Source organism: Microtus oregoni, unplaced genomic scaffold, assembly GCF_018167655.1.
Source record: "Microtus oregoni isolate MIOR12 unplaced genomic scaffold, Mior012 000005F_ref0000423, whole genome shotgun sequence".
In the NCBI taxonomy this organism is placed as follows: Eukaryota; Metazoa; Chordata; class Mammalia; order Rodentia; family Cricetidae; genus Microtus; species Microtus oregoni.
In genome coordinates this window covers 39,149,879-39,163,633 of record NW_024543064.1, presented here as the reverse complement: position 1 = coordinate 39,163,633, position 13,755 = coordinate 39,149,879, and the positions used below count along the sequence as shown (strand labels likewise).

The 13,755-nt window shown below is 36.9% G+C and overlaps 1 protein-coding gene across 1 annotated transcript in view; it reads left to right on the top strand.

Moving 5' to 3' along the window:
- The window catches only part of Faf1 (Fas associated factor 1), a 298,559-nt gene that overhangs the window by 171,101 nt on the left and 113,703 nt on the right, over nt 1–13,755 (top strand). The window contains exon 9 of the mRNA XM_041652128.1: nt 6,998–7,093. Within this exon, the coding sequence (XP_041508062.1) occupies nt 6,998–7,093 (96 nt within the window). The remainder of the gene's footprint in view (nt 1–6,997; nt 7,094–13,755) is intronic.

Here is a 13,755-nt window from a genome sequence, read left to right as displayed (position 1 = left end):
CAACCTGGATGCCCCTCAACTGAAGAATGGATAAAGAAAATGTGGTATATTTGCACAATGGAGTACTACTCAGTGTTCAAAACAAACAAACAAAAATGACATCTTGAAATTTGCAGGCAAATGGATGGAACTAGAAAAAAAACATCCTGAGTGAGGTAAACCAGCAGAGAAAGACAAACATAGTATGTACTCACTCTTAAGTGGATATCAGACATAAAGCAAAGGATAACCAACACACAGTTTACAATCCCAGAGAAGATAGGCAACAAGGAGAACCCTAAGAGAGACATACATGAACCCCCTTGGAAGGGGAAGTAGACAAGATTTCTTTAGTAAAGTGGCAGCTTTTTTGGGGGGGGGGGCAGGTGGTAGTGAAGTAGGGAGGGGATAAGGGGAGAGAAGAGGAGAACATGAGGGATTGGAAGGTCAAGTTGGATAAAGGTCAGAAAGAGAGAACAAGGAAAGAGATACCTTGAAAGAGGGAGCCATTATGGGGTTAGTGAGAAACCAAGCACTAGGGAAATTCCCAGGAATCCACAAGAATGACCCCAGCTAATAATTTAAGCAATAGTGGAGACATTACCTAAAAATACCCTTCCCCTGTAATCAAAGTGAACCTTCATCTAGTAACTAATGGAAGCAGATGAAGAGATCTACAGCTAAGCACTGGGCCAAACTCCTGGAATCCACTTATCGATATTATGAGCAAAGGGCAAGACCATGATGGGGAAACCCGTAGAAACAGCTGGCCCGAGCTAGTGGGAGCTGTGGAACCTGCTTAAGACTTAACTAGGCCCACTGAATGTCTGTGTCGGTTGTGTGGTTTGAACAGTTTGTGGGGCCACCAACAGTGGAACCAGTATTTATCTCTAGTGCTTGGAGCTAATTTTCTATGGAGGGATACCTTGCTCAGCCTAGATACAGAAGAGAGGGCCTTGGTCCTGCCTCAAGTGATGTGACAGACTTTGTTGACTCCCCATGGAAGGCCTCACCCTTTCTGAGGAGTGGATGGGGGTGGGTTGAGAAGATAGGAGAGTGGGAGGAGTGGAGGGAGAGGGAGCTGGGATTGGTTTGTAAAATGCGATTGTTTTAAAAATATAATAAAAAATCATAAAATATAGAAGAATGCAGTGCATCTTTGTATCATTAAACAAATATTCCACAGCATAAATGAATGTAACACATCTTAAATTAATATTCCACAGCACTCCAGAATGTTGGAGATGCCAGGACTGTGGTTTATCTGCGAAGGAAAAGCTGTAGCCAGAGCAGAGCCATCTCAAGAAAGAGGCTTATGTATTGCACACTGCAGGAATGGAGGGTGGGCTTACCAAAACTGTTTGGATGATGCTATCATCATCCTATCATCAGCCCCAGATGATGGACATGGAGCTGTAGGATTTGGTGGTTCCCCTGCTAGGTTTCACTCCTGCTGTGATCTAACTATTCATTTCTGTGTCTCTCATGTCTGCTTTTTTTCCCTTGTAGAATGAGAATGTTTATTTATATCATTATATATTGGAAATGTGTAACTTAGTTTTGATTTTATTGTAGCTCACAAAATTTTACCTTGAGTTGCAGAAGAGGCTTTCTATTTTGGAGTGTAGGGAGTATTAAGAGTATGCAAACTTCTAGAAATGGACCAAATACATTTGCATTGTGAGAGGCAATGAACTGATGGGGACATGGGTTTCAAGGTTATGACTTAGAAGTGCTAATGTCCCTTTTTGTTGAGAATTTAGAAGACCAAATGCCAAGAGAATTTCAGAGTAGAGCTTCAATCATAAGAACTAACAGGGGAGCTGGAGTATTCACTGTAGTGAGTTCTAGAAATGAATTTGAAGTCAGACACACTGACTTTAAAAGTCTATTTCTGAATGATCAGTGTATAGTGAATCTGTGTGTGAAGCACCATACCAGTTTATATATAAAATTAATAGATGTTAACCCAAATAAGTCCATACTCAGACATCTTCTGCCCCTTTGGCAATCGACTGAAACTTTGAATCCTTATGTTTTCCTTGAATTACTAAACAGAAAATTCAGTTGGTGGTTTCTTTTTAAAATTCAAACATCAAATGATGCTATCCTTGTGTTCCAGTTGTTGTTTGTGGACTGGTATAAACTTGCCTAATACATTCCTTTTTGCTTAAAATTGTGGTCTTATTTTCAAGCTATGACTACTGTTAAGAGAGTCCTTTAGATTATTTTTTTTTTTTTTTTTTAGTTTTTCGAGGCAGGGTTTCTCTGTAGCTTTGGAGCCTGTCCTGGCACTAGCTCCTGTAGACCAGGCTGGCCTAGAACTCACAGAGATCCGCCTGTCTCTGCCTCCCGAGTGCTGGGATTAAAGGCGTGCGCCACCACCGCCCGGCTGTATTTGGAACAACTTAAATGAATAAGTATTTTGTTGATAGAACATATTTATTTGTAGTCTAAAAAAATCTCCATAGTAAAAATGATGATAATATGTAATATCAGCTTATAGATTTTTCCTTGGTCCACTGTTACATTTCATGAAATAATTTTACTCAAACTTTATATACATTTTCCTATGTAAACACCCATTTTTACTAGTAATATTTGCTAGCATAGCCTCTTTACAGTAGTTGGTGGTTCAGTACCTTTTGACTCAACGTATCATAATGCTCCCATTATATTTATTTTCCCAAGCCACAAGTATTCATTTTCAAAATAATGTATTATTTGTTGGACATCTACTGTGGACTTGGCATTTCCTGTTAGTTCAACCTTCTTTCTTTGGGAGAAAATGCTGTGCAATATATTATTAGGACAATTGGCTTCCTTCATTTATTAGTTTCATTTGTTCTATTAAAATGTATTACTGTCTTTCCAAAATATTTTAAGGTATCTTTACAAGCTTGTTTACAAATACTTTCTGTCTAGAGATTGTGAAGCTAGATATCTGTGAGCAGGCATAAAATTGGCATTGCTGTCTTTTTCTTCTTGGCCATTCTTCACGTGTGGTCTCTAAGCTCTTGAAACGTGAATGACTGGGGTTACTGCAGGATATTATAGAGCGAAGTAGAATGTTTGAACAGACATCCTGTAGTAGGTTAGACAGTCTTTGTAAGTACTCAAGATAAAGCAGCTTCTTATCTTCTGATGGACACTTCAGGGGAAGCCTGTATTTATGTCTGAAATAGTTCTGATATTTTTACAATTTTACAAATTCCACAATTTGTAAAATTGTATTACTGTTAATATGTTATTGGCATATATATATAATTATTAGAATTATTTATTTTAACCTCAGATATGTGTTATTCATCTATAGGAATTCTCTAACAATTTTCTTAGTGATTAAGTTGGAAGTACTAAACAGAATGACTTTCTGCTTGTACAGTTCTTACAGTTAAAGCTTATAAGGACTTTGTCCTTTCTGCCTATGAGTTGCAAATATGATCTCTGTCTCGTTTATTATATAGTTATGTCTCATGATTATTTTAAGTATAATTTCAGGCTCAGTCTGATGGTATTCACTCATAAGATATGAAGGCTCTATTGAGTATTTTTTTCCTTCCCAGGGATTAAAATTTTGCAAATTATTTTATGTTGTAAAATATTATTTTAACTTGGAAAATGTGTTGCATTTGTTTAATTACCTAAAGATGTGTTGCTGTTTAACCTTGCCTGCCAAAGACACCTTATTGGTCTAATAAAAAACTAAATGGCCAGTGGCTAGGCAGTAGAGGGATAGACATGGCTGGCAGGCAGAGAGAATAAGTGGGAGGAGAAATCTAGGGAAAAGAAAGGGAGATGCCTGGAGCCAGAAGCCAGGCAGCTGACAGCCAGATAGACAGCCAGGGAGGAAACAGGAAAGATGTACTGAATGGAAGAAAGGTGAAAAGCCTCAAGGCAAAGCATAGATAAAAAGAAACCGATTAAAGAAGGCTAAGATAAAACTGAGCATTCAGAAGTAGTAACATGTTTCCATGTCATCATTTGCCTGCTGGTTGGTGGCTCAAAAGAGCCTACTGCAATCATTCCTAAGTAATATGTTTAAGAATGAAAGTTCATCTTGACTAAAGAATATAAATAACAGTATTATCTTTGGAGAAACTGAATACCATGATATCCTTTTAAAACCAACACTACTGTGTCTTTACAGTAAGGTTTTGTTTTTTTTTTTTTGAGTGTTTTCTGGGTTTTAGACTGTATTCTGAGTTTTACTTAGATACTTCACTCCCTGTAATAAATTGATCTGTGCTTATTAATGAGAAGGCAGAAATGAAGTACTCCTACTTATGACTAACCTCTCTAATAACTAGTAAATAATCTTTCGGTAGTTCTATGTGTAATATTTTTGTCTAGGAAAACAATCAGTATGTCATGGTCTTTCTGAATTACTAGATTCTAAATAACAATTGTTTTGACCATTTGTCAAACATGGACAAAATAAGGATTAAACTAAGTACTAGAAGGCCCTTGAAGTGCAAAAGGTCCTGTCCATATGTCTAAGAGGAAATGAGACACACACAAAGATATATATGTATAAGCACTAAAAGTAGGTACAAAATACCGTGGATGCAAAGGATGTGAAAACACAGCGAAAGCTGTTTTTCCTATTTACCCCATCTTTAATACTGCTTTAAAGACTTACAATTCTCAGATTCCAATGTAGTGGGTTATGCTGTGTAATGGGAGTTCATTTAGCATAATTAGCCAGTGAGCTATAGGCATGAAATTATACTCCTTCCAACTTTCCCACCTCTAGAAGATTCCATTCTTGTTGTTTTGTTCATCTCTCTTCTCACCTGGTATACATGTTCCCTTAAGACAGACACTATATTTTATATCTAATCAAAAAATGAATCTCATTTATTTAGGCAGCATTTATTAAGCAATGTGGGAATGAATTATGATATAACAGAATCTTTGAGTTAAGTTGATTTTGGTTTTTGTTGTTTAAGTCTCTCTATTCCAAGACTAGCCTCAAGTTCTTTGTATGACCAAGGGTTATTATATTCTAATGACCCTCTGGTTTTAACTTTCCAGGTCTGCGTAACAGGTGCACACTGAGTTTGTGTGGAGCTAGAGATAGCAACCCCTGGTCTTGTTCATACTAGGCAAATACTCTACCAACCATGCTGTATTCCTAAACCCCTTTGGGTTGATCTTTTACTGGGGAACCTATTTAAGTCTTTTCACCTGTGATATGGAAAACACAAGCTTCCCTCAAACACACAGATGTACACCTGCCTTTGCCTCCCAAGTACTGATATTAAAAGTGTGTGTCATCACGCCTGGCTAAACACGTGACTTTTTTCAGCACATTTCTGTGTCAGCACACATCACATGTGATTGAGCATACTTAGGTGTTTATGTGAAGCTGGTATTTTTCATTCCAGTATTTGATTTAAAATTATTAGGCTTAAAACATATATGAATTCTTTTTGCCTCACCCACTATTGTCTGCTGCCTATGAATTTATTAATTTGTAGATATTTGTATTTCTTCACTTTATGTCACATTAATTCACACCTCCCAAAGTTACCAAAGGATATTTTCAGTGTGCCAAGAATACCATATTTTATTTCTGTTAATAAGAGAAAGTTTGACTTATGTAATTACATTAAATACAAAAAATGTGTGCCTTTTGCTTTGCCTGGGATACCCACACATTAATTTTGGTTATTTAACAGTTTTATTGATTTGAGTGATGGAAATCAAGCATGCTGAGCATGTGCCCTTCCACTAAGCTCCACCTCCAACCTTAAGCATTGTTTTGTTTTTATGTGTATGTGTGTTTTTCCTGCAAGTAAGTATACCATGTACATACATAGCACACAAAAGCCTGAAGAAGATATTGCCCCTCCAACCCCCTCCCCCGCAGAACTTGAGTTACAATGTGTGCCACCATGTTTTACTTCTACATAGTTAGAAAGACGTGAAATTTAAGTAGTCTGTAGACACAGGAATTCACTGAGATAACATGAGAATAAAATATCATTACATAATAAATCGTATTTAGCATGCACTATAATGCTATAAAAATGTTACTGATAATCACCACAAACTATTGGCATTCAAAATTGCTTTGTTAAGTATATTTGAAGTTACCCTTTTCCATTGTATTTTCTTCATACTAAATCTGAAACAGATTTAAATTTTTAAGTGTATTTTCTTTGAATCCATTTCCTTAAAAGTTAATTGATACTTATGATGAAACTCAAACTTCAGTCATTTTTTTTTTGTTTGGCCAATTTCAATTTTAACCTCAATTTATTTTATTTACTATCAAATATACTATAAGCTTTAATAGGCAAAAATATGTTACTTAATTGTTTTTGCTAAGCAGGATAGATTCTTTGGATAGTGTTCTTGATTACAAGGGTAATAAGGATTGTAAACAGAATGTAAACCATGTAAGTTCTTCATGTGCATTTTAGCTTCATAAGCCCTTATAATCTTTACAATTGTGTGTTAGTATTGATGTATAAATAGCATTGTAACTGTGTAGTAAGATAAAGACATCATTGCCATTGGCAGATACTCTTCCTCATGTACCCTGGAAACTAGGAAACTGGGATTTTATTCTGTGAGTGAATGTGGTAGGAATACAATAGGAATTGGTATTCAAACCAACTGTATAATTTGGTTTTATGTACAATTTCTGGTTTCTCTTATCTGTTCTGTTTTCTAATGAGACTTAGTCCTGACCACCACAGTGCTCCCCACCCCCTTTTAAGACAGGGTCTATGCAGTTCCATCTATTCTGGATCTCACAGAGATCCGCCCACCTCTGCCTCCCAACTGCTGGGATCAAAGGTGTGCGCCACCATGCCTCGTTTATCATAGTATCTTAGGTTTGGAAAAGTTTCAGAGTTTCAAAGCCTTGGTAATGTAATGCCCAGGCTAACAGAGTAAGCTTTCTTTCTAACCTAGCTCCAGAAATTATAGGAATGATAGAAATAGAAAATTCATCTATGAAAGATAACTGCGCTTTGTTTAAAATGATACATTCTACTTCCTGCAGATGTGTCTTGCGGAATCAGGGCTCTCTTATCCCTGCCATCGACTTACTGTGGGAAGAAGAACTTCACCTGTGCAGACTCGTGAGCAATCAGAAGAGGTAAGCCTGTTTGCCGGCTTTTCACTGAACTGAAGGCTCATATCCTCCACTCACCTGCCCACTTCCTATTCTTTTTATTCTCTCCCTTAGCTGTGCATTGGTAAAGTTAATGTACCGTGAATGATGTCTCAGTCAAACTTTAAAGGCAGAAACTCTCCACGCAAGATTATTATTATTACTGAAGTGTTCCTTGTTCTGCTAGTTTCACATTTCAACATACAGAAGTCAGATTGTTGTTTGGATGAGTTTTACACAGAGCTGTCAATTTAACAAAGGGTGGTTGGTTTTTTTTGTTTTGTTTTGTTTTGCATTATTGAGTGTATTTTATTGGGAATGAGCCTCCAGGTTCTGTAACTTATAAGTTGACAGTATATACTTTACACCAAGATACTCAGAGCTAATAAATCCCTAATTCATTGATAGCACTATACACGGACCCTGTAGAACAATATCAAGGAGCAAATAAGATGGATTATCTTTGTTTTAATTTGTTTCTATGTATCCGTATGGATATATTAAAAGGCATTGTCTTAATCCTGTACCATGTTTATAGATAACATTTCTGTGCCTAACTTTGATCTTGGTTAAAAGGATGGGAAAGAAAGCATAATTACTATGACTTAATGTTTTAAGCTAATCAGTAGCCTCCTATTTCATACTGTGAAGTCATTGTGACTTTAAAAGGACACACACATAACCAATATTGGAATACTAAAGGTGTAAAGCAGTCTTTTTCACAAAATCAAAGAGAAACAAACTGCAATGTAGCAGTTTTAGGGACATCTTAATGGACAGATTATCCAGACCTAAAGTCCTTGAGGAGGCACCAAATTTGAAAGCTTTAAACTTTTTTCCATTCTTTTTATTCTATGTTTATGGATGTTTTCTATATGCATGTCTGTGCACCATGTGCATTCAGTGGCTGTGGAGGCCGGGAGAGGATGTCTGATCCATGGGAACTGGAATTACAGGAAGTTATAAGCTGCCATGTAACTGCTGAGAGTCAAACGTAGTTCCCCTGGTCTTCCAGCTAGTGTCTGACCATCTCTCTAGCTCCCGGGAGGCAATGAATTTGTACTACATTTTAAATCAAACTGAACCAACAGAACAAAAGAAACACTGTAGTGATTTCTTTATGACAGTGGTTCTCAGCCTCTGGGTCAAGAAGACCCTGGCCAGGGAAGAGAAGGGAATGTCAGATGACCCGTTCACAGAGGTCATCTAAGATTATCTACTTATCAGATATTTATATAACAGTTCCTAACAGTAGCAACATTACAGTGATGAAGTAGTACTGAAATAATTTTATGATTGTGGGTCACCATAACATGAGGAACTATATTAAAGGGCCTCAGATTAGAAAGATTGAGAACCACTGCTTTAGAGGAAAAGGTAAAAACTTAGAAACCACAGCATAAAGTCTATATAGTTTATAATATATAACACAACAACTATATAGACTTTATGCTGTGGTTTCTAAGATCTACAATGAGAATGGATCTTCTTTTCACAAAACCATGAAAGGAATAATAGAAATTTATTCAATTTGGCTACTGTGCTTTGGACCACAAAAATTATGGCTACAATAATAGCCCATGATAAATGCTTAGTTAAGTTGAAAATAACATTCAATTTATGTATTGCTATTTTTTTGGGGGGGGCATCAATATATATGTCTGATACAATTTGAGAGTTTAGGCATCCCCTGGGGATCCTGCAACACATCCTCACAGATCAGCCTAGGATTATTTTCCTTTGAACATGTGTATTCAAACAGATTGTGTAGTCTACAGGAAATAGCTCTACCGAGACTGAATAATAAAGGAAAGGAAATCTGAACAGACTAATAATTAATAAGGAGATTGAATTTTAAAGAAAGTTTCATGATCAAAAAGCTCAAGTCTCAGTGGTTTTACATATTATACTAAATATGTAATGAACTAATAATACCTATATCTTTTAAGCTTTAAGAATATTAAAAAAGCTGGGCAACAGTGGCACAGGCCTTTAATATCAGTGCTTGGGAGGCAGAGGCAGGCATATTCCTGTGGGTTAAAAGGTCCTTTGAAAGTACCCCAGTTGATGTGATTTGTAAGGATTTTTATGAATTCTTCTTTTTGCTCTTTTAAAAGATGTATTTTTGTATCAGTATTAAACTTGCTATTTGCTTTGGTTAGTTGAGAAGCTTATTCACTGTTAGAGGTTTTATTCTATTATTTTGATTCCACTCCTGCTAACCTTTCTGTAATACTGATCTAGCAGGCATGGGTTTCTCTTGGATTTTTTTCATCTCTATCTCTATCTATTAGTCTTTTCTCTCATCTTAAAATAAAACTAAACAAAATCAATAACAGAAAACTCTTACAGATGGCTCAACAAGTAAAGGTTCTTGCTGCCAAGACTGACAACCTGAATTCTGTCCCTGGATCCAACTCCCACAAATTGTCTTATGACCTCTGTATGTGCACTGTGGCACACATGGCTTGTCATTCATGTGTATATACAACACACAGTCACCAAATTAAATAAACCCTGCAAGCCTAGCTCCTCTCAAATGGAATGTTTTTCTTTCTCAGTATGTTCCACTAGAAGCCTGTAACCTTACCTTCTGTTGACTTCATTCACCATTGGCTTCTTCTTACCGTGTGACTAAAATTGAATTCAACTTTTAAAGTTAGCTTATATTATTAATTTTTGTAAGATGTCATGTCTTTGAATTTTCACAGAATTTTAGGGGTTTATATTAGTCACATTTTACAATTACAGTGTGAAGACACTCATACAAAGTCATTTGCATCATGATATGGTTGGTATCATATCATATTATTATATGATATGATAAAGCCCCAATTCTTCTGATTTTAAATTCTAGCTTTTTTGGTTGGTCGTGGTTTATTTTTCCTTACCATAGTTATAGTTTTAAGGTAAATGTAACTTTTAAAAGTTAACCTTTTTTCTTAGTTTGTTTGATTGATTGATTTTTTATTTTTTTATTTATTGTTTTTTTTTTTTTTTTTTGGAGACAGGGTTTCTGTATGTATCCCTAGCTGTCCTGAAACTCACTTTGTAGATCAGGCTGGCCTTGAGCTCACAGAGACCCGCCTGCCTCTGCCTCCTAAGTGCTGGAATTAAAGGTGTGCGCCATCATGGCTTGACTTTAAAGTTGCCCTTTAAAAATAAGTGCATACACCTAATTCTAGATCTCACCTCATCCAAAAATTACAGAAACAAACAACAACAGAAATTCCTTGAAACGGATGGAAAGGAGACTATTACAGCAAACCACAACAGATGAAAATACAGAGAAGTGACCTTGTGGAGCCCACTTTAGCTGACCCGCTCCAGCAGGACTGCTGCAGTTCAGGGACCATAGTGGAAGTCAGGTTGAAAGATTGTGAGAGTTAGAGCAACAGGGAAATTGCTATGACATTTTTTTCTCCTTGAAATATCAGAAAAGTTACACCAATGAAGTCTCCCTAACATGGCTGCCTAAACAAACCTGAACAAGGCTGGCCCCAAGTGACATGCTAACATGAAAAGGGGAAATCCCATGGGACCTCAACAAGGAACTGTTAGGCAACTAAGGAATGCTGAGAGTTGGAAACATAGTCTTCCAGGGAAGAGCACTTTAATTGGTTGCTGAATATGTACCTGGAAAGTTATGTTCACTGCTCAGATTTATTTATGTACGTGTGTGTGTGTGTGTGTGTGTGTGTGTGTGTAACAGCAAGTAAAGAAAAAGAGGCCTGGGAGGGAGGAAAGGAGGGAGAGAGGAAGAGAGAAAGAGAGAAAAAAAAAGCCAGGGAGGAGATAGATAGGAAAAGTTAGAGGAAAGAAAGGGAATGGGGAAAATGATGTAATTATTTTAATTTCTAATAAGTTTTTTTAAAAAAAATTCCCCATATTCTAATTAGTTACCCTTCTCAAGTTATTCCTAGATCTTTCCCACTCACAAACTCCGCACTCTTCCTATCTCTCTCTCTCTCTCTTTAAATAACAAGCAAACAAGCAGACAAACAATAACCCAGCAAAACAAAAATAAGAAACACATACACACACACAACCCCTCATATACAAACTCATGAAAATGGAATACAGAATATATAAACAAAGAACAATAAGTACGAGATTCCCAAACAAAGTAATTTGAGACGAAAACTTTACAAAAATACCATCAAATTAGTTTTGTGTTAGCGTCTACTGCTGGCTATGCGGCTTACCCTGAAGTGTGGTTAATACACCCAGTGAGGCTCTATTGGAGAAACCTCATTTTTTTTTTTCTTTTCAAGTGAGTTTCAGTTGCAGATAGCGTCTTAGTTGGAGTGAGAGCCTATATCCATTTACCCGCCACAGCGCTGAGACCCTTCCTGGCTTGACCATGTTCAGACCCTGTGCATGCTGCCTAAGTCTCTATGAATGCATTTGTCCAGAAGTCCTGTTGCATCTGAAGGACACTGTTTCCTTTGGAATCATCGGTCACCTCTTTGTCTTCTACTCTCTATTCTTCCATGTCCTCTCTGGAGTAGATTCCTCATTACAGAGGGAAGGGTTTGATGAAGACATCCCATTCATAACAGTGTTCCAGGGGCTCTCCCTCTCTGTACATTGTCCATTTGTCGATCTCTGTTTTAATTCCCATCCACTGCAAGATGAAGCTTCTCTGATGATGACTGAGTGAAACACTGATCTATAGGTGTAGCAGAATGGTTTTTAGGAGTCATTTTATTATTTTATTGTTGTGTTTCTTTAGCAGAACAATGGTATTTGATTTTCCCCTAGGCCAATGGCCTATTTGGTCCTAGGGTCTTGGCCACTCAAGCAGTATCATACATGAGTTCCAGCTCATGAAGTGGGCCTTAAATCTAATTTCTGCTGTACAACTGATAATTCAATTTGCGTTCCTAAATTCTATATTTTTAAATACCCAGTTATTTGTTTGAGATTTTCTCCATGTATTGTACAATTGTTTTCAACACCATTGTTCCCAAATAGATTCTGAAGCAGTGAAATCTGTATTTGAGCTCTGCATTAAGGATATGTACTGTATGGAGCTTTGCTGTCTATATCACATAGGTGGTTCATACTTGTCTGCCAAAAGGAACTGCAGATCCAGTTCTTTTTGTTTTAATGATAAACATTAGTTCTCAATTTTTATTTCAAACAGTTTTACTATCATCTCCTCCAGGAGGTTTTTCTTGATCCAGGTACTTGTCTTATAATGTATGTGTTATAAAACGTAGTGGTCAGCATCATAATTGTCTGCATAAATCATACAGTGCTGCTGGAAGATCATAGCCTATTATCTTTTAAATAAGTCCAGATTTAAAAGTGGGGATTTGCAAAATGAACAAATGATCGGAGCAGCCAAACAGAGTATCAGGTTTTCTTAACTGGCTCAAAAATCAATTCAGTGATTCTCAAGATTCAAAGGATTTTAGTGCAACCATAATGGATACCAAAAGATTATCTATTCTTATCAACAAACATTAATGGGGGAAAAGATTGTTTATCTCATTTTTATAAAAAAGCTTTTCCTAACCTGTTAGTTAGCTGCCAAGAAAATGTGGAGAGATTGGTAGTTCCTTATACATAATTAAGTAGCTCATTCTTGCAGATACTTCAATAATTCATATTTGAAATATATTTTTTAATAAAATTGGCTTTTAGATACCTCTATTCGAAGAGGTTGTAGTTGTACGATTTTATTTTCTGAGATTCTAAGGGAATTTCATGCTTTGTATAAAAGCTAAGTACCGTGTCATAGAGAAAGTTAAAACCATTGTTTATGAAGTGAGGCTCTGTTGTTATAGGAGGTGTAGTATTTGAAAACTCTGTTTGGAGAAACATTGTGGATACAGGACAATAAGAGAAAGAAGAGGAGGGTAGGGAGTGGAGAGGGAGGGGGAGAGAGAGAGAGAGAGAGCAGTATTTTCTGCCCAGTGTTTCTCAACCTCCATTCTTTCTCTGTCACTCTGGAAGTGTTAAATACTACTAAGCAAGACTCAGTGGATACTAAGATGGTAGCCTAGTCGGTGGAAATTGTGAGGTTTTCAGTGTGGTCCTTGGTGTCTTTCTACTTGCATGTGAACCTGACTAGACACTGGAAAGAAACATACAGTGAATCTTACAAATATTGAGCCCTTGCTCTTCGGGCCTCAGAGTTAACGGCACCATCATGTTACAGATAGTTGACTGAATCTTACACAGATGTTCTCAAACTTCCTAATGCTGCTACCCTCTAAAACAGCTCCTCATGTGGCAAGCTCCAATCATGAAATTATTTTTGTTGTTGCTTTGTAACTGTAATTTTACAGTTGTTATGAAACATAATGTAAATATATGATATGCAGATGGTCTTAGGTGACCCCCGTAAAAGGGTCATTTGACCCTCTCCAAAGGGGTCGCAACTCAGAGGTTGAGAACTGCTGATCTTACACTAGATGTTCATCTTAGTGTATTTTTTTGATGAGGAACCCTGCCATAGCTTTTCAGTGGGCAAGAGGGTCAGAGGATACAGGCTCTTGAAACCAAGTCTGAGAACTTGGATTCTATGTATAGAACCCACAGGGTAGAGGGAGGTACTTCCAGTTTGTTCTATGACCTCCACATGTGTACCAAAGCACATGCACGTGCATACACACAAGTAAATAGATCAAAAGTAA